At 36.2% G+C, this 22,513-nt stretch overlaps 1 protein-coding gene across 1 annotated transcript in view; it reads right to left on the bottom strand.

Moving 5' to 3' along the window:
- The window catches only part of TUSC3 (tumor suppressor candidate 3), a 252,662-nt gene that overhangs the window by 133,792 nt on the left and 96,357 nt on the right, over window positions 1–22,513 (bottom strand). Inside the window, exon 2 of the mRNA XM_080796474.1 lies at window positions 17,304–17,473. Coding sequence (XP_080652600.1) covers window positions 17,304–17,473 — 170 coding nt within the window. The remainder of the gene's footprint in view (window positions 1–17,303; window positions 17,474–22,513) is intronic.

Raw genomic sequence — 22,513 nt, 5'->3', positions numbered from 1 at the left:
CAAGTTATGAAAAGTACAGAACCTATGGAAACATGAAATTATCTTAGAATCAGAAGATACCACTGAAAAAAAAAAAAAAAAGAAAAAGGTAAAGGAGAAAACTGCTATGTTCAACCTACTCTGTTTTATGAAGAGAAAAGGGTACCTGGAATTAACAAATTCAAAAACTAGTATCCTAGGGAGGCCTGGCTGGCTCAGTCAGTAGAGCATGTGACTTCTGACCTTGGGTTGGAGCCCCATGTTGGGTGTAGAGATTACTTAAAACTAAAACTTAAAAAAAAAATTAGTAGGCTACTCAGAAGTCTCACCATCACATCCATGTATAAATTGTTATTTCTAGTCTAAAAAAGAAAAATATTTTAGAAGCAACAAATAGGCAGTGGTATCCACACAACACTACTATAAAAAGAAAATAAAAGAAGTATAATCCTTCAACCGATAAAAAAATTTACTTGAAAAAACAACCATGAAGAGAAAAATAAAACACAGTATTCCAACTTGTATTAGGCATCATTAAATAAGCATTTGAGGATAAAAAATCTCAAATCACAAATTCAAAAGCTCAAAATAGAAGTGAATAAAAATAGAAAGATGTTACGTGAGAGCTGAATAAAAACCAATACAAGGAGAAAACAAAGCTAAACAAAGTGGAATCCTTGCAGAAATGAACACTGCATTACTCAATGCTCAAAAACCAGAGTTAACTGAAAATGTAATAAAGGACTCTATTGAAAAGAATTTAAAACAGGTAAGAGAACAAAAAATAAAAGTGAAAAGGCATGACTTAAAATTTGGACTAAAAAGATAGAAGAGGATGGGGGACACTAATTTTATGGTGGTAAAAGGCTAGGAGCAATCTCAGTATGCTCCAGGGTCTGTACCTCAGACCCTGGGAGGTACAGGAAAAAGAGGACATAATCTCTTTCCTTTTAGAACCACTCTTGGAGACTTTCCCACAATAAAAAAAAAAGCACACCCAGCTGCAGCTCTCCTAAAAAATTCAAGCACCTTTAAATTAACCAAGTGCTGGACCTGCCATCTTCTACCAAAAGGCTCTAACTTTGATGGCCATTCTTAAGCTTGAGGAATTTATGGAAAACATTAATGGCTACTGGACATCCATACAAAATACCAATCAACCTTTCTAGATGTTCCTCTTAGCCCATTCCATGGCTGTTGTCTCCTGGTAGCAGACAAGGGATATCATATTAGTGTCATGGCAAATAAAACAAGTTAGACTATCCTCAGGTGGACTGTCTAAAATCAGGCACACAATTTAATCATGCAAACTGAGTAGGGAACCCCAAATCTACCAACCAGTCAAAAGACTACACTGGGAGTACTGCCAAGCAGTGCCCCTTAAATGAGGTAGGTCCCACTTTGGAAACCTCAATAATTGTAAGCAACACTTCAATGGGGCACAATACATACTCCTTAGGGCTGTGCTTCTCATGTGAAAGTCTAATACTATCTTAACATCCCTCAATACCACAGTAAACTATACCTAAGAATGGATCAGTCATAAGAGACCACCTAGTATTTAATGTTTAAGAAAGCAATATAGCTTCAGCTACAACAATCAGACAAGAAAAAGAAAAGGCATCCAAATCAGTAAGGAAAAAGTAGAGTTGTCACTATTTGAAGATGACATGATGCTATTCATAGAAAGGCTCCACCATAAAGATTCCACAAAAAAACTTAGAATAAATGAATTCAGTAATGTCCCAGGATGGAAAATTAATACACAGAAATCAGTTCTATTTCTATACACTAATGAAGTAGTAGAAAGAGAAATTAATAAAACAATTACATTTACAATTGCACCAAAAAGAATAAAACACCTAGGAATAAACTAAAATGTTAAAAGACCTGTAATCTGAAAACTATAAAAAAAACTGATGTGAGAAACTAAAGGCAACACAAACAAATGGCAAGATTGTCCATGCTCATGGACTACCAAAAGCATTCTACAGATTCAATGAAATCCCAATCAAAAAGCAACAGCATTTTCCACAGTACTAGAAGAAATAATCCTGAAAATCTGTATGGAGCCACAAAAGACCCCAAAGTACCAAAGCAATCTTAAGAAGGAAGAACAAAGTTAAAGGTAACATAGCCTAGATTTCAAAGTCTACTACAAAGCTATAGTAATCAAAAAAATATGGGTACTGCCACAAAAACAGACATATAGATCAATGAAAAAGAACAGAGAACCCAGAAATGAACTCACATGTGTATGGTCCATTCATCTACAACAAAGGAGTCAAGCATATACAATGGGGAGAAAAACATCTCTACATACAAAAGAACAAAACTGGACCCACTTTCTTATACCACATATAAAAATAAGCTCAAAATGCTTTAAAGATCTAAATGTAAGACCTTTTATGAAGCCATAAAATTCCCTGAAGAGCACATAGGCAATAATGTCTTGGATATGGGTCTTAGCAAATTTTTTTTCATCTGTCTCCTTAGGCAAAGGAAACAAAAGCAAAAAGAAACAACTGGGATTACATCAAAATAAAAAGCTTTGTACAATGAAGGAAATTAATGTAAGGAAATCAACAAAACAATGTAACAAACTGAATAGGAGAAGATATTTACAAATGATATATCTGATAAGGGGTTAATATACAAAATATATAAAAAACTCATACAACTCAACATCGAGGAGGGCTCCAAAGATGCCAGAGAGTGGGAGACCTAAATTTCCTCTGGTCCCAGGATTGCAGCTAGATAGCAAACCACTGTGAACACCTGTGAACTTAAGAAGAGATCGAAGAAAAGAATAGCAGCAAGACTCTATGCACAGAAGATCAACCACTTCTGGAAGGCAGGACACATGAAGAAGTGAATCTGAGGCAATATACGGGAATATAGACTGCAAGGGCAGGTAACTTCTGTCAACTGGCTACCCACAAGTGATAGAGCAGCAAAGCACAAAATTGGAGCTTTTAGAAGTCTGGTCCCAAGAGGGACGTTGCTCCAGTGGCTACATGGGAGTGGAACCCTTGCTGGAACACTGTGGTCTCAGGACTCCATGATAACAGAAGGACTGAGGGTGTCCGAATGCAGCAGAGCTCCCAGGTGTTGGAGTGGGGAAGCTGGCTGCAAAGACTGAGCCAAGGAGTGGGTTCTCAGCTCAGGGTTGCCATAACCAAGATCCACGGCATAGTAGGACCACTGCACTTCGAGCAGGGACCAAAGAAGCAGCAGATAGATGGAGATACCCCGTCCTCCTCCAGGAGGAGTGGTACAGAACACCAAAAGAATCTGCTGGGTTTGGAGACTCCAAACAGGGTCACATGCCAAAGACAGAAATGCTTGGACACAGGCTGGCTGAGCACAGACTGCAGCCAGGGAGCAGGGAGACAGGAGTGACTGACTGCTTTTCTCTGAGAGCCCACTGAGGAGTAGGGCCCCAAGCTCTTGACTCCTTTGGGCCAGACACTGGGAGGCCGCCATTTTCATTCTCATCCTCTCAAGCTGTATGGAAAGCTTTCAGGGAACAAAAGCTGCCAAGAGCAAACCCGAGCAGATTACACAGTCTGGCCCCTGGCAAGGGTGGTGCAATTCCACCTCCAGCAAAAACATTTGAGAATCACTGCAACAGGCCCCCTCCCCCAGAAGATCAGCAAGAACATCCGGCCAAGACCATGTTTACCAATTGAGAACTGCAAAACTCCAGCGCTGGGAGAATATAGCACATAGAATTCATGGCTTTTTCCCCATGATTCTTTAGTCTTTCAAAGTTAATTTTAAAATTTTTCTTATTTTTTTTTCTATTTCCTTTTTTAAAATTTCTCTCCTTTTTCAACCAACTTAATTCCTTTTTTAAAAATCTTCTTTAATTTTCATTTTTACAGTCATATTCTATCCCTTCATTTTATTTAACCTTATTTTTTGTATATATATGTTTTTCCTTCTTTAAAATTTTGGGATGCAGATTCTTCTAACAGACCAAGATATACCCTAAATCTAGTGGATGGCTTTGTTCTATTCACCTGCCTGACCATATTTTCTTCATTTTTTAAAAAACTTTGCTTCTTTCTCTTTTCAACCAATTTCTTATCTTATCAATTCCGTTTGTAAAATCCTTAATTTTCATTTTTATAGTCATATTCCATTCCTTCATTGTATTCACCCTTATTTTTGTATAAATATAAGTTTCTCTTTCTATAAAAGTTTGGGAGGCAGTTACTTCTAACAGACCAAAATCTAGTGTGTGGTTCTGTTCTATTCACGAACCCGATCATATTCTTTTTTTGTTGTTCTTTTGTCCCCCCTACCCTGCCATTATGGGACCCTTCTGATTTGTTTACTGTATATTTTTCTGGGGTCGTTGTTACCCTTTTAGCATTTTGTTCCCTCATTCATCTATTCTTCTCTGGACAAAATGGAAAAATGTCAAAATGGACAAAATAACAAAATGGAAAAAATCACCTCAAAAAAAAAAAAAAAAGAAAAGAAAAGAAAAAAGAACAGGAGGCACCACCAACTGCCAGGAAGCTAATCAACATGGATACTAGTAAGATGTCAGAACTGGAGTTCAGAATAACTACAGAATAACAATTATAAAGATACTAACTGGACTTGAAAAAAGCATAGATGATATGTGAAAATCCCTTTCTGGATAAATAAAATTTAACCAAGTTGAAATAAAAAAGGCTATTAATGAGGTATAATAAAAAATGGAGGTTCTAACTGCTAGCATAAATGAGGCAGAACAAAGAATTAGTGATATAGAAGACCAAATGATGGAAAACAAAGAAGCTGAGAAAATAAAGAGATAAACAACTACTGGATCACAAGGGAGAATTCAATAGATAAGCGATACTGTAAAGTAAAACAATATCAGAGTACCTAAGATCCCAGAAGGAGAAAGACAGAGAGGGGCAGAAGGTGTACTGGAGCAAATTATAGCAAAGAACTTCCCTAATTTGGGATAGGCATCAAAATCCAGGAGGCACAGAGACCCCTTCAAAATCAATAAAAATAGATCAACAGCCCAACAACTAATAGTAAAACTTACAGATCTCAGAGACAAAGAGAAAATCCTAAAAGCAGCTGAGGACAAGAGGTCTGTAACCTACATTGGTAGAAACATAAGACCAGCAACACACCTATCCACAGAGACCTCGCAAGCCAGAAAGGACTGGCATGATATATTCAGGGTACTAAAGGATAAAAATATGCAGCCCAGAATATTATATCCAGCTAGGCTGTCACTGAATATAAGAGAGATAACAAGCCTCCAGGACAAACAGGAACTAAAAGAATTTGTGGTCAACAAGCCAGCCCTATAAGAAACACTGAAAGGAATCCTCTAAACAAAGAGAGAGCCTAAAAGTAACATAGCCCAGAAAGGAACAGTTACAATACATAGTAACAGTCACATTACAAGCAATACAATGGCACTAAATTCATATCTTTTAATAGTTACCCTGAATGTAAATGAGATAAATGCCACAATCAAAAGACACAGTATCAGAATGGATAAAAAGACAACACCCAACAATATGCTGTCTGCACTATACTCATTTTAGACCCAAAGACACTTTCAGATTTAAACTGAGGAAGGGAAAACAATTTACCATGCTAATGGACATCAAGAACAAGCTGGGGTAACAATCCTTGTATCAGACAAATTAGATTTTAAATCAAAGACTATAATAAGAGATGAGGAAGGACACTATATCATACTTAAAGGGTCTATTCAAAAAGAAGACCTAACAATTATAAATATGTATGCCTCTAACAAGGGAGCAGCCAATTATATAAGCCAATAAATAAAAAAATCAAAGAAAAACATCGACAATAATACAATAATAGTAGGGGACTTTAACACCCCCTCACTGAAATGGACAGATCATGTAAGCAAAATATCAACAAGGAAAGGAGAGCTTTAAATGATACACTGGACCAGATGAACTTCATAGATATGCTCAGAACATTCCATCCCAAAGCAACAGAATACACATTTTTCTCAAGTGCACAGACTAGATCACATCCTGGGTCACAAATCAGGTCTCAACAGGTACCAAAAGATTGGGATCATTCCCTGCATATTTTCAGATGACGGTGTTTTGAAACTAAAACTCAATCACAAGAGGAAAGTTGGAAAAAACTAAATACATGGAGGCTAAAGAGCATCCTACTAAAGAGTGAATGGGTAAACCAGGAAATTAAAGAAGAATTAAAAAAAAATTCATGGAAACAAATGAAAATGAAAACAACTGTTCAAAATCTTTGGGATGCAGCAAAAGTGGTCCTAAGAGGAAAGTAAATAGCAATACAAGCCCTTCTCAAGAAACAGGAAAGGTCTCAAATACACAACCTAATCCTACACCTAAAGGAGCTGGAGAAAGCACAGCAAATAAAGCCTAAGCCCAGCAGGAAAAGAGAAATAAAAGATCAGAGCAAAAATCAATGAAATAGAAACCAAAAGAACAGTAGAACAGATCAACAAAAGTAGGAGCTTTGGTTCTTTGGTTCTTTGAATTAATAAGAGTGATAAACTCCTAGCCAGACTTATCAAAACAAAAGAGAAAGGACTGAATTAAATAAAAGAATTTCATGAATAAAAGAGAGATCACAACCAGCACCAACAAAATACAAACAATTATAAGAACATATTATGAGCAGCTATAGGCCAACAAACTAGACAATATGAAAAAAACAATCTATATGCATTCCTAGAGACATATAAACTACCAAAACTGAATCAGGAAGAATTAGAAAACCTGAACAAACCCATACCTAGCAAGGAAATTGAAGAAGTAATCAAAAAATCTCCCAAAAAACAAGAGCCCACGACCACATGGCTTCCCAGGGGAATTCTATCAAACATTTAAAGAAGAACTAATACCTATTATCCTGAAACTGTTCCCAAAAAATAGAAACAGAAGGAAAACTGCCAAATTCATTTTATGTGGCCAGCATTACCTTGATCTCAAAAGCAGACAAAGACTCCATCAAAAAGGAGAATTATAGACCAATCTCCCTGATGAACATGGACGCAAAACTCCTCACCAAAATACTAGCTAATAGGATCCAACAATACATTAAAAGGATTATTTACCATGACCAAGTGGGATTTATTCCTGGGCTGTAAGGTTGGTTCAACGTCCACATATCAATGTGAAACAATACATTAATAAGAGAAAGAGCATGAACCATATGATCCTCTCAATAGATGCAGAAAAAGCATTCGACAAAGTACACACCCATTCTTGACTAAAACTCTTCAGAGTGTAGGGATACAGGATACATACCTCAATATCATAACAGCCATGCATGGAAAACCCACACCAAGTATCATTCCCAATGGGGAAAAACTGAGAGCTTTTCCCCTAAGGTCAGGAACATGGCAGGGATGTCCACTATCACCACTGCTATTCAACATAGTACTAGAAGCCCCTAGACTCAGCAATCAGACAACAAAAAGAAATAGAAGACATCTGAATTGGCAGAGAAGTCAAACTCTCACTCTTGGAGATGATATATTTTAGGTGAAAAACCCAGAAGACTCCACCCCAAAATTGTTACAACTCAAACAGCAATTCAATAAAGTGGCAGGATATAAAATCAATGCACAGAAATTTTATATACACCATTTCTATACACCAACAACAGCATTTCTATACACCAACAACAACATAGAAGAAAGAAATTGAGGAGCTGATCCCATTTATAATTGCACCCCAAACCATAAGATACCTAGGAATAAACTGAACCAAAGAGGCAAAGAAACTGTACTCAGAAAACTACAGAATACTCATGAAAGAAACTGAGGAAGACACAAAGAAATAGAAAAACCATTCCATGCTCAGGGATTGGAAGAACAAATATTGTGAAAATGTCTATGCTACCTAGAGCAGTCCACACATTTAATTCAATCCCTATAAAAATACTATCAACCTTTTTCACAGAAATGGAACAAATAATCCTAAAATTTGTAGGTAACCAGAAAAGACCCCAAATAGCTAAAGGAGTGTTGAAAAAACCAATGCTGGTAGCATCACAATTACGGACTCCAAGCTCTATTACAAAGCTGTTGTCATCAAGACAGTATGGTACTGGCACAAAAACAGACACACAGATCAATGGAACAGAATAGAGAGCGCAGAAATGGACCCTCAACTCTGTGGTCAACTAATCTTCAACAAAGCAGGAAAGAACATCCAATGGAAAAAAGTCTCCTCAACAAATGGTGTTGGGAAAATTGGGAAGCCACATGCAGAAGAAAGAAACTGGACCATTTCCTTACACCTTACACAAAAATAGACTCAAAATGGATGAAAGACCTCAATGTGAGACAGGAATTCATCAAGATCCTTGAGGAGAACACAGGCAGCAACCTCTTCGACCTCAGCCACAGCAAATTCTCCCTAGATACAATGCCAAAGGCAAGGGAAACAAGGGCAAAAATGAACTATTGGGACTTTATCAAGATAAAAAGCTTTTGCACAGCAAAAGAAACAGTCAACAAAACCAAAAGACAACAGACAGAATGGGAGAAGATACTTGTTTGCAAATGACATAGCAGATAAAGGACTAGTATCCAAAATCTATAAAGAACTTAGCAACTCAACACCCAGAAAACAAAGAATCCAATCAAGAAATGGACAGAAGACATGAACATGCATTTCTGCAAAGAAGACATCCATAAGGCCAACAGACACATGAAAAAGTGCTCAACATCGCTCAGCATCAGGGAAATACAAATCAAAACCACAGTGAGATATCACCTGATACCCCTCAGAATGGCTAAAATTAACCACTCAGGAAATGACAGGTATTGGTGAGGATATACAGAAAGGGGAACCCTCCTACAGTATTGGTGGGAATGCAAGCTGGTGCAGCCACTCTGGAAAACAGTATGGAGGTTCCTCCAAAAGTTGAAAATAGAGCTACCCTACAACCCAGCAATTTGCACTACTGGGTATTTACCCCAAGGATACAAATGTAGTGATCCAAAGGGGCACTTGCACCCCATGTTTATAGCAGCAATATCCACAATAGCCAAACTATGATAAGAGCCCAGATGTCCATCAAACGGATAAAGATGATGTGGTGTGTGTGTGTATGTGTGTGTGTGTACACACACACACACATACACACACACACACACACACACACACACACACACACACAATGGAATATTATGCAGGTATAAAAAAAAGAAATCTTGCCATTTGCTACAACATGGTTAGAACTAGACAATATTATGCTAAGCGAAAGAAGTGAGTCAGAGAACGACATTTATCATATGATCTCATATGATCTCAATTTGAGAAACAAGCCAGAGGATCAGAGGGGAAGAGAGGGAGAAAGACCATACGAGACTCAATCTCAGGGAACAAACTGAGGGTTGCTGGAGCGGAGGTGAATGGGGAGAGATGGGGTGGCTGGGTGATGGACACTGGGGAGGGTATGTGCTATGGTGAGTGCTGTGACTTGTGTAAGACTGATGAATCACAGTCCTGTACCCTGAAACAAGTAATTCATTATACATTATTAAAATTTAAGAAAAAAAAAATCACCCAGCTAGTAAAAAAGAAAAAAAATAGAACAACAAAAAAAATACTCAACATCAAGGAAACAAAAACAGTCTAATTAAACAATGGGCAGAGGACATGAATAGACATTTCTCCAAAGAAGACGTACATATGGCCAAAAGACACAGGAAAACACAAATCCAAATCACACTGGGTACCACCTCACACTAGTCAGAATGGCTACTACCGAGAAGACAAGAAATAACAAGTGTTGGTGAGACTGGAGAGAAAAGGAAACTTGTGCACTGTTGGTGGGAACGTAAATTTGTGCAAACCACCATAGAAATGGAAGTTCCTCAAAAAATTAAAAAATTAAAATACCAAATGACCTAGTAATTCCACTTGTGAGGATTTATCCAGAAACAGAAAACACTAATTCAGAAGAATATAGGCAGGCCTATGTTTACTGAAGCATTATTTCCAATATCTAAGGTATGAAAGCAACATAGTATCCACTGATAGATGACCGGATAAAAAAGATACAGTATATATACAATGAAGTATTACTCAGTCTTAAAAAAGAATAAAATTTTGCCATCCACAACATGGATACACTAGAGGTTATGCTAAGTGAAACAGACAAAGACAATTATCCTATGATTTCACTTTTTCCTTCTCCCTCTGTCTCTCCCGGTCTCTCTCTCAAGTAAAAAACATCTTTAAAAATAAACAAAAGATTAAGTTTCAAAAACACATTAAAAAATAAATACAGCATAGGGAATATAGTCCATAATATTGCAATAACTTTGTATGGTGACAAATGGTAACAACACTTATGGTAATGTACAGAAATGTCAAATCACTTTGTTACACACCTGAAACTAATTTATGTCACCATACTTCCATTTCAGATTTTAAAAAACTGAAACAAAAAATAAGAAACAAAAGACATCTTGAAGACAGATGCAAAATTTAAAAATGGCGAGTATAAGAAGAATATATCATTGAATTAATGTCAATTCTCTTCAAAGTGATAGTGGTTTTCTGATTATGTAAGATAATCCCTTTCTGAAAAGTTGCATACTGCAGTACTCAGTAGTGATATTTCATGTCTAAAAATTATAGCTATATTTGGTGATATGGGACACATTTTTGATCTGTACTTAATAAAAGAATGAAAACAAAATATGGCAAAATGGTTAATAATTAGTGAATGTTGGTAAACGGTAGACTGGTATCCTTGTATTACTGTTTCAACTTTTGTAGGTTTGAAATTTAAAAGACGGGGGACTAAAGCTGGGCTTATAAACATGGAAATGGAATTTGGAATATGGAAAACACCAAGAGCTCCAACAATGCTATAATGTCACATAGATAGTAAGTGTTCACTGAAAATACTAAAAGAGTTGGGATTATCCAGTCTCAGGAAGACACACCTAGAACCAAATTTATAAAGTCATATATATATGCTTTCACTTAAAAAAAAAAAAAACATTAAACTAGATGAAGCTCAGCAATAACCTGAGATCTTCATTTATATTACACTAGTCATGAACTCAAGCAAGCCTGAAACAGTTCTCACTACCCAGGCAAAGAATGTGTGAATATCAAGAGTTTGCCAGTCTTTGTCAAAAAAGTGAAATACTCTGTTCAGGTAGCCAAGCATATGAGGAAAACTTAAGAATTAAGTCCATGGAGAAAAACTATCTAAGGAAAAGAGGAAATGATGAGGTTATGGTCCCAAAACGATTAATAAAGCACTTAAAGTGCATCAAGTTATGTACAAGAGTAATTTTATTTATACATAATTTTCACCTACTGTGTTCACTTTAGAATCTAATCTCCTAAGAGCTGTAACCTCACTGTAGTAAAACAAAAGGCCGATGAGCTCTTTTCCACATAGTTTTGGCCAGCCATCTAAATTGCCAGGCCCTGTTAAGAGATGGCTCCTCTGAATGAAGGCTTTTCACGCTCTAATGAGTTTAAGAAATGCTTGCTGATGGATCCCTGTCCTATGATTAGTAATCTTAGATGGGAATGCAAAATCAAAATGGAAATTACAGTTCACAGGATAAAAGCAAAAAAACAAAACAAAACAAAAAAACAGGCACACTTAAGGGCAATATTAAACTCTACTAGCTCTGGTGTTCCAAAACTCAACCCTGACAGGTATTAGCTGTGTGACTGTAGATAAATTATATAACCTGTCAGCTTTGATGTTCTCATCTATAAAATGGGTTATTTTTTCAGCCTACCTTCTTGACTAGTGAGAATGTATATAAAATAACTGAATAATGGGCCCCTAATAGTTTATACATACTAATTATATTTAGAGAAGGAAGGATGTTATCCAGGTAACATTCATATGTCAGTCTATTTTTTCATGCTCCTTGTAAAAATATATTTATAATTGCTCATTTTTTTCATTTATTGAGTCCAATAAGATACTAGGCTCCACCAAGTCTCCAAAACTTTGATAATATGTGTACCCTGCTTGATTCTACATGTATTTTCCTTCACCTGAATTTTTTTTCCTGCATCTATTGATCCATAGTAATAACCTTAGAAAAGGATATTTTGTTCCTAAGATTTTTAGTGTATTCTGGAAGAAATGAGTAACTTTGTGGTAGAATACACCTAGTAGATTTAGCAATTACAGGACAATCTGATAAAGGAAGTTTGGAGTTAACACTCAGGGGAGGTGAGAATTGTACTGAGTAGTCTTCATTAACAACTTCATTTGGCCAAGAAGTTTGATATTAGCATTGAGGAAGGTGAGAACTGAATTCTGAAATTTGTTAATAAACTAACTTGTAAGAAGGAAAAGCAGAATGATTTAGTGAGAGGGCTTACAGGAAGCGAATAGCTCATTTACTAGCCTTTCAGCAAAGAAAAGCAACTGGAACATCTAGGTATGAGTCAACTCTAAAAGAAAATTTCACCTTTCTTTAAAAAAGGAAGAAAAGCAGAAACATCTCACAGAGGAAAGCACTAAGATTTTTAAATTATAGCTATGAAAAAAATTATACCTGTGGACTTTTCAATGATTCTGTAGAATTATAAAAATTATAGCAGTACTATAAAAATGGTCAAAAATTCCAATGACACAGAAGGATTCAGGAAAATTTAATTCATGTTTAAAATTTAAAAAGATGACTACTGATGATGGGTTGCCTTTCTCAATGAATCTGCATCTCCCCTTGAGGCTTAATTTATAATAGAGAAATAAAATTTGAATAATTTTTCTTGAAAATTTTTCTTGAATCTTCTCTCTATATTTCATCATAGTTGTCACCTTGGGATCTGTTTGATCCACACTGCCCACTATCAGATGAAATACACTTAGTACTCTCTTGGCTCAATAATAGATCAAAGAGTACTCCTGAACCACAATTATTTAACAGAACCCCCTTTGAGATTTATATTATGCTGTAGTAAAAATTTGTCATCTTCATCTAATAAAGTCCAAGATATCGCTCTATCAGCGCACTTAATTTTTTTCCTCTCCAGTTCCATTATCATCCTGAGTAATTTCAAATACATGTTTATATAATCCAGACATTACCACAGTGTTATACGTCCTCAAATGTCTCTACAAAATAAACAATCATCTACATTATACTTCAGTAATTTACTTAAAAAAAAATCTTTTGTACCTACTTCCTAATTTTCAATCCCACCCTACTTTTATATAAAACCTGTTTTTCACTCTTGTGGGAATTTAGCTTTATTATATCACATCTAATTTATTAGCTATCCCCAGCTTCCTCTGACTGCCACCATTGGTAGTCCAAAGAACCCAGAGTTCTTTGGACTACACTCTCGCTAGCACTCTCAAATCATTTGCCTCATCTACTTCACACCATAAACCAAATATGTTAACCTCTAAGGAGAGTGTTCTTTCTCCTTCACTGCTATGTACTGGGGAACAAAATCATTAAATTCTACAGATTCTTCAATAAGAATTTGGGGATCATAGTTTCAAAAGGATTCTCAAGGATATATGGTCATTCAGTTAGTTAAACCTTCCCATTCCCACTGCTCCTCAATGAAAGTAAATAAATGAAACCTATGAATCATGTACCTGCTTCTTACCTTCCCCTTCTCTATACTGGTTGCACACTAGAATTACCTAGAGATTTTATTTTTTTTAAATGTCAATGCCTTGGCCCTATACCAAAACAATTAAGTCAGAATTCGAATGGGGGTGAGGGGTAAGAATTCTGGGTTTGGGAACCGTGTCTGCTTTTTACTTTTTATTTGCTTCTAAACCTTCATCTATTTTTTCTTCTCTAAAGTTATCTTAACTTTTCCTAATAACTTCCTTTTTCCCTTATAAATCTAAAACTTTTCTAAAATTTTCAAGTTTATTAAAAAATAGGCTGTAAAAAAGCAGGTTATTTGACCTATGTGTCATTAAAAAATTAAGACTCTGTGTTCAGCAATTCATGTAACTACATAATCCATTAAGTAAAATAATACCTAACAGATACACCATTTAACAGTATGTTGTAGTTTATGTCATCACAATACATACAACTCTATGTAATTGTAAAGTTACATAAATACTTGGATAATAATAGTAAGATATATTTTTAGTGGAAACGTAACTGTTACATCAAAATGCCAATTAAGGTAGTGTTTTTGTCTGAGTAGGTTTTATGGCATCCTTGAAGATATACAGTCTTATCCAAATGTCCTAGCCCAATTATGACAACACTCTTTTTTTTTTTTTTTTATGACAACACTCTTAATGCCAACTTGAGTACTGGCCCTATGCAAGACAGAAGGAGAAACCAAAATCATCTGCAATGCTGGTTTTCAAAATACTCTTTTTTTTTTTTTTAAAGATTTTATTTTTATTTATTTGAGAGAGAGCAAGAGAGAGAAAGCACGAGCAGGAGCAGGGGGTGGGGCAGAGGGATAATCAGACTCCCTGCTGAGCAATGAGAATGCTGTGGGGCTTGATCCCAGGACAGAACCAAAGGCAGACACTTAACTGAGCCACCGAAGTGCTCCTCAAAATACTTTTGCTCACCATCTTCTCTACCCACTTTTAGACATGCCCCCAACATGCAGTCATTATTACATCATAAGATCCTTCTAGAAATGGTGAAACACTGAAATTCCCTTTCTGCAAGCTAGTCTGAGAGAAACAATTTTTTTCTTTGACACATGTTACTAATAACTTCAATTTCCACCAGAATTTACAATGATTTAAATTCTAAAAGTATACATAAAAATATACAATGTGGAGAGTCACTATGTGGAACCACCACATAAAAAGTATTCTCGAAGAGAAAAAGTGTTAAGCCAAGAGACAACCTGAATTGTCCTTAGCCATTGAGGAAATGAAATACGTAATTTAAAATCATGAGGCCCAGAAGGTTTCACTGAAGAATTCCATCAAATATTTAAAGAAAAATTAACATAATCTTCTAAAATTGTTTAATTTTACACAATATCTTCTAGAAAGTAAATAAGGAAGGAAATTTCCCAACTCAATAGGCCACTATTAGCCTAATAACAAACTAGACAAAAAGCAGTATAAAAAAAATGAAAAGTACAGACACATATCTCACATGAACTTAGATATAAATTTCTAATAGACTATTATCAGTAAACAGAATCCAGCAATACATAAAAAGAGTAATATACCATAATCAAGTAGGATATATTCCAAAATGCAAGGCTGGTTCAATATAACAAAATCAATTACTATAAAGCACTGTATCAAGCAACTAAAGATGAAAAATCCTATCAAATCACACCAAAAAATTTGATAAAATCCAACACCCATTCAGGATCAAAACTCTTAGCAAACTAGTAGAGAGCTTCCTTAACTTGGTAAAAGAAATACCTTCAAAAATCTTACAGCTAGTACCATCATTAAAGACTAAAGATTAAATACTTACTTCCAATGATGAGATTAAAATGTAAAACAAAAAACTAAACCTTTCAGAAAAAAAATTAGAGAAAAACTTCAGGATATAGGGCTAGACAGAGTTCAACTAGATATGAAAAGTAAACCTGTAAAACAGGAAACTGGTAAACTGGACTCATAAATTAAAATCTGCAAAAGATCAGTCATGAACATGGAAAGATAAGCCACAGACTAGGAGAAAATATTTGAAAACTACATGTCTGACAAAGGACTAGTATCTACAATACATAAAGAACTCTCAAAACTCAGGAAAAAATCCAATTAGAAATGGGCAAAAGACATGAACAGATAGTTCATCAAAGATGTGACATACAAATAACAAATAATCAAATGAAAAGATTAACACCACTGCCATTAGGAAAATGCAAAATAAAACCATAATGAGTTATCACTACATACCTACCAAAATTAGTAAAATAAAATGATGACAAATGCTGGTGATGGAAAATCTAGAATACTCATACTGCTAGAGGAAATGTAAAATAACACAGCTACCCTAGAAAACATTTTGGCAGTTTCTTATAAAGCTAAACATACAACTACCAAACAACCTAGCTATCATGGAGAAATGAAACCTTAATTTCACGGAAAAACCTGTACCAGGATGTTCACAACAGTAGTATTTGTAATAGTCAAAAATGAGAAACAACTGAGATGTTCTGTAACAGATGGATGGTTAAACAAACTGCAGTACATTCACACTATGAAATTTTACAAAGTAATAAAAAGAATGACTATTGACAAATGCAACAACTTGGATGGATTTTGAAGGAATTATGTTATTAAAAGCAAAACCCAAAAGATCATCAAGGGTAGGATTCCATTCCCATCACATTACTGAAACAACACAACGGAGTACAAATTTAGGATGTGGGAGGGGAATGGAAATGGGTGGGTGGGTGTGGCTATAAAGGGCAAGAGGACGGATTCTTACGGTGATGGAACTGTTTTGTATCTTCACTATATCAATACCAATACCCTGCTTGTGATAGTATACTATAGTTTTGCAAGATGTTACCACTGGGGGACACTGAATAAAAGATATGTTGGATCTCTCTGTATTGTTTCTTACAACTGTGAACCTACAATTATTTCAAAATCAGAAATTTTTTAAAGCATTGTTGTATATGTATTTGTACTTACCCAAAATGTTCTTTGGTACATTCCCACTAAAAAATATTTCATTCATTTCAAATGATTTACTTCTGTAATGTAGGGAGAAATTTCTAATCACTGGAGGTAATGAAAAGTAAGTGGACTTTTGTAGGTAAAAGTGTGTCCTCTCTATTAAACTATTAAGAAAGAATATGTTTAAGGAGATAACTTCATTACCCATAAAACATAATTAGGTGACCTATACGGCAATATCAGAACCAAATTCTCTCATATATTTACCTTCATACAGGACATAAAGAAGCAAATTTGTTTGATGATTACATCAGTATTTTATGCAATAAAAGAATATTAGTCTAACAAAATTATTTTCGAAAATACACTGATTTTGAGCTTGCTTATACTTTTTACAGATTTATATATTTGAGAGAGAGAGAGAGCACACTCACGAATGGGATGAGGAGCAGACAGAGAGAGAAAATTTCAAGCAGACTCTGAGCACAGAGCCTGACCTAGGACTCAACCTCAGGATCCATGAGATCACAACCTGAACGGAAACCGAATCAGACGCTTAACCAACTGAGCCACCCAGGCACCCCTGATTTTGAGCTTACTTTCAAATGCACATGTATAGCTGACTATAACCTTGAACAGCTGCTGAATTCCATTATACAGATTTACATATATGTAATAAATATACAAGCACAGGATAATAATTTAAAATTATTTTAAAATACGTAAATTACCTGCACACAGAACATTGCCGCTGAGGCTGAAGAGCAGTGAACATAACAATCATAGAATAGTTTCGAGGTGGTGCCTTTATAAATTTTCGGAATTTATCACCATTCATTCGGAAGATTGAGCGCCTGGAACTCCATTCCATCAGTTGTTCTACTTTTTCAGCTAAAAGATTCTGCAATTAAACACAGGAATTTAAATTTACAGAGTTAACATTCTTCACTTTGTATTTCATATAAACTAAATTGCATGAGATTACGTCTTAGCCAAAATTAATTTCTGCTACAAGTTCTTCTTTTGGTGAACGTATTCACTATTAATTGATGTATATGCATAAAATATTTCATTTCATTTATAAGTCGAAAGACTTATAAAACAGATAACAAAAGATAAACAGACTATCCAGAAAGATGAAATAGACATGCTTTTCCCTAATCCTCCCACTAAATACAGCAAAAAAAAGAACTCTGGCCATTATATAAAAAACAGTAAGGCTCTGAGAAAGGATGCCCACTGCTTAAAAAAAAAAAAGAAGAAGAAGAAGAAGAAGGAAATCCTACTTGTGACAGCACAGATAAACACTGAGAATATTATGCTGAGTGAAATAAGCCAGTCATGTAAGGACAAACATGGCATGATTCTACTTGCTTGAGGTATCAAAAATAGTCAAACTCATAGTAGTAAAGAATGGTTATTGTCAGGGATTGGAGAGGGGAAAATGGATAATTGTCGCTTAATGGAAATAAAGTTCCAGTGATGGATAATGAGTAAGGTCTAGAGATCTGCTGTACAACACAGTATCTATAGTCAACAGTAGAGTATTGTGACCTTCAAAATATGTTAAAAAGGACAGATATCATGTTGTTTGTACCACAACCTATACACACATGCAAAGAAAACAAGGAAATTTCTGAAGGCGCTGCATGTGTTTGGTACTTTATGTTAACAGAATCACAGATGTATACATATGTCAAATTCACTGATACATGTATCAAATGTGTTCAACGTATTGTATATCAATTATAACCCAATAAAGCTTAAAAAAAAAAAAAAAGGAGGAGGAGGAGAGAGGAGGAGAGGTAGGCCTCATACCCTGGGATAAGGTAAAAGACTTGGTGAACTGCTCTGTACCTATCTGAGGAAGAAAAAAGAGAAATCAAAAGAAATGGAAGAGAGATGGGAGAGAGGGACAGTAACTTGGTCAGAGCAGCATGCTTAGGTAGTAGTTGGAAAGAACAGACAGGTAAGTGCACAATGGCAGACTGACAGTATGAAAAAGAAGCTAATTACTGGGATAATTATTACTTAAAAAAAATTTTACCTTAACAAAAAGGTATTAGTTGAAATTCATCCAATTTCAAAACAAATTATTTGGATTTGATTATATTTGACTTTGGGCCTTTAATTCTGACAGCAAATATAATATGAATATATTTCCATACAAAATAAAATAATACTCTTGTTAAACTGAAAGTTAAAATTTGATACTGCTCTGCTTCATCAATACACACAAAACAGCTAAAAACTAAGCAGAACTTTTACTAACTTTTTCTTAGTTTGAGTTCTGAGAAATAAAATGAGTATTTTCCATGTCAAGAATAATTTACTAGTGTTTGTCTTATTATTGTAAACTCTTCAATTCTTCGTTTTGGGGCAAGAAGGTGGAGGACTGGGGGACTCCATTTCAACCGGTCCCCTGAATTTAGCTGGATATCTACCAAGCTAGTCTGAACACACGCAAAATCAGCCTGAGATGTAAGATTATAGATATGGATCTCTACGGGGGCAGAGGATCTTCAATCTAGACCTACAAAGGACAGAGTTATGATTGTGTGGACAGATATTGGAACAAAAACAGAATGGGGGAGGGGGCCACAAGAAGCTATCTACTGGAAAGCAAAAACGTCCTGAACCTGGGGACCAGTGATAGCCTGCATAAGACTGGTAGTGGAATGGGAAGCGCCAGAGAACAGCGCTAGAACAGAATCCAGGAACTTAAGGGATAAACCGCCGGGACTAGGGTGGCTGCTTGTGTGGACCTGTGCCTGTGGACCTGGGGGACTGGTCGTTTTTGCCGCTACCACAGCCCCTGCCTAAACTGCAGCCCATACCCACCCGAACTGGGATCACACGCAGTTTTGGAGACAAAGGGGGCAGAGACAAGCGGGTCCTGGGTCGACTGCTGAGAGGATCGCTGGGGACATGCACTGCCTATAGGAGACTGTGGGTTGCAGTGGCGCTTACAGAGGGGGAGACTGTGTTCTGGAGGACTCAGAAAGGAGCAGACTGTGGCTTCTCTCCTTTGGGGCAGAGGTCTGGGTGTGGACATTTTCCTTTGCCCTGACCCTCTGAAAAGGTGCAAAAAGAGGTCAGAGAACAAAAGCCACCAGAAAACAAAAGCCAAAAAACCTGTTTCCATGGAGCCCAGCCTCTTGGTGAGGGCAGGGCAACTCCACTGAAGCAGGGGTGCCTGAAAAACAATGCAGCAGGCCCCTCCCCCAGAAGATAAGCTGGAAGAACAAGAGGACGACAACCCGAGGGTCCCCATAAAACTGTAAAACCCAAACACCAGGGTAAAATAGTATCCTGACCTCTTGGTGTTGTGTCATGACCTGTGTATGTCTTAGATACAACATTTTTTTTATTTTTTATCATGGTTCTTTTGTTTTTCTCTTTTTACCTACTTAGCATTTCAACTAGATGTTAATACAACATATTCCACAGTCACTTCTTAACTTTTACTGTTTCACACATATATTTTTCTCATTTTCATAGATATATATAGATATACACACAGATAGATATATATGTATATAGATACACAGATATAGATATAAGTTTCAATATAGTTCTTTTTTCCCTATTCAATACTACATATATATATACACATATACATATATACATACATACACACACACACACACACACACACACACACACATACACATATATATCCAGCTTTAATTTCCCTGTAACTCTGGGAAGAAGTGTTCTCTAACAAAGAGAACAAAATATGCCTAGGAAGAACTGAAATATCCTACCTCACCCACATTGAGAGATTACAGCTCCCCCTCTGCTCACTCCCTCTTTTTTCTTCTTTTTCCTTTTTTTTTTTTTTTTAACATTGTAAATTTTGATTATTGGGTTTCATTTTGGCTGGGTTTTCTTGGTGGTGACTTCCAATCACTCCAAACTTCCCCAAGGAACACCTTGCCTGGATTGTGGTTGGTATTTTCATCTCTGTACATTCCCTGAAACACCCCTCAGCAAACGACTAGGGTGGGAACTCCCAACAAAGAAAAGAACCAGAGACAAGGGCCTCTCCCGCAGACCTAATGGGTATGGATATAAGCAAGATGTCAAAAACAGACTTCAGGGTAACAGTTATGAAGACAATAGCTATGCTGGAGAAAACCATTAATGGCAACATAGATTCTCTAAGGGCAGAAATGAGAGCTAAGCAGGCAGAACTTAAAAATGGTATGAATTAATGCAATCTAAACTAGATACTCTAACAGCTAAGGTAACCGAGGCAGAAAAATGAAATAGTGATCTAGAGGACAAACTGACAGAAAGGAAGGAACAGGAGGAGGCCTGGAACAAACACCTTAAAATTGATGAAAGCAGAATGGGAGAAATAAATGATGCCATGAAACGTTCCATGTCAGAATTATTGGGATCCCTGAGGGGGTGGAGAGAAAGGAAGGACTAGATGATATATTGGAGCAAACAGTAGCTGAGAACTTCCCTAACCTGGGGAATGAAGCAAGCATTCGTGTCCTAGAGGCAGAAAGGACCCATCCCAAGATCAAAGAGAACAGACCAATGCCCCAGCATGCAACAATAAAACTCACAAATCTTAGAACTAAGGAAACCATCTTAAGGGCAGTTAAGGGGAAGAGATTCCTTATATACAGAGGGAGGAACATCAGAATAATGTCAGACCTGTCCACAGAGACCTGGCAAGCCAGAAAGGGCTGACAAGACATATTCAGGGTACTAAATGAGAATGATATGCAGCCAACAATTCTTTACCCGGCAAGGCTGTCATTCAGAACAGATAGAGAGACAAGGAACTTCTAGGACTGGAAGAAACTGAAAGACAATGTGACCACTAAGCCAGCCCTGCAAGAAATATTAAGGGGGTTCCTATAAAAGGAAAAAAGACCCCAAGAGTGATACACAACAGAAATTTACAGAGATATATAGAAACAAGGGCTTCACAGGCAACATGACAGTAAAATTGTATCTTTCAATAATCACTCTCAATTTAAATGGCTTACACGCTCCCATGAAATAGTACAGGGTTGCAGATTGGATAAAAAGACAGGACCCATCCATATGCCATCTACAAGAGACTCATTTTGCACCTAAAGATACATCCAGACTTAAAGTGAAGGGATGGAGAATGATTATTCATGCCAACGACCTCAAAAGAAAGCTGGGGTAGCAATTCTCATATCAGACAAATTAGATTTTAAGCTAGACTATAGTTAGAGATACAGAAGGGTACTAATTATCATGCTAAAAGGGTCTATACAACAAGAGATCTAATTGTAATTTAAATATCTATTTATGTAAATATCTATGCCCCCAACATGGGAGCAGCCAACTAAAGAAGCCAACTGTTTAAAAAAAAAAAAAAAAAAAGAGAGAGAGAGAGCCATACTGATAAGAATACATTAATAGTAGGAGACCTCAACACTCCACCCTCAGCAGTATACAGATCATCTAAGCAGAAAACCAACAAAGAAACAAGAGCTTTGAATAACACACTGGACCAGATGAACCTCATAGATATATACAGAACATTCCACCCTAAAACAAAAGAATACTCATTCTTCTTAAGTGCACATGGAACCTTCTCCAGAACAGATCACATACTGTTCACAAATCAGGTCTCAACTGAGACAAGATTGAGGTTGTTCCCTGCATATTCTCAGACCACAGTGCTTTGAAACTAGAACTCAATCACAAGAAAAAATTTGGAAGAAATTCAAACACTTGGAAGCTAAAGACCATCCTGCTTAAGAATGTTTGGGTCAACCAGGAAATCAAAGAAGAACTTAAACAATTCATAGAAACCAATGAAAATGAAAACACATCAGTCCAAAACCTATGGGATACTGCAAAGGCAGTCCTAAGGGGGAAAAAAATAACCATCCAAGCTTCACTCAAAAAAAAAAAAAAAAAAAGAAAAATCCCTAATTCACCA

The sequence above is a fragment of the Martes martes genome (assembly GCF_963455335.1).
Source record: "Martes martes genome assembly, chromosome: 2".
In the NCBI taxonomy this organism is placed as follows: Eukaryota; Metazoa; Chordata; class Mammalia; order Carnivora; family Mustelidae; genus Martes; species Martes martes.
The sequence above is the reverse complement of the archived record's forward strand: the minus strand, read 5'-3'. Positions and strand labels throughout refer to the sequence as shown.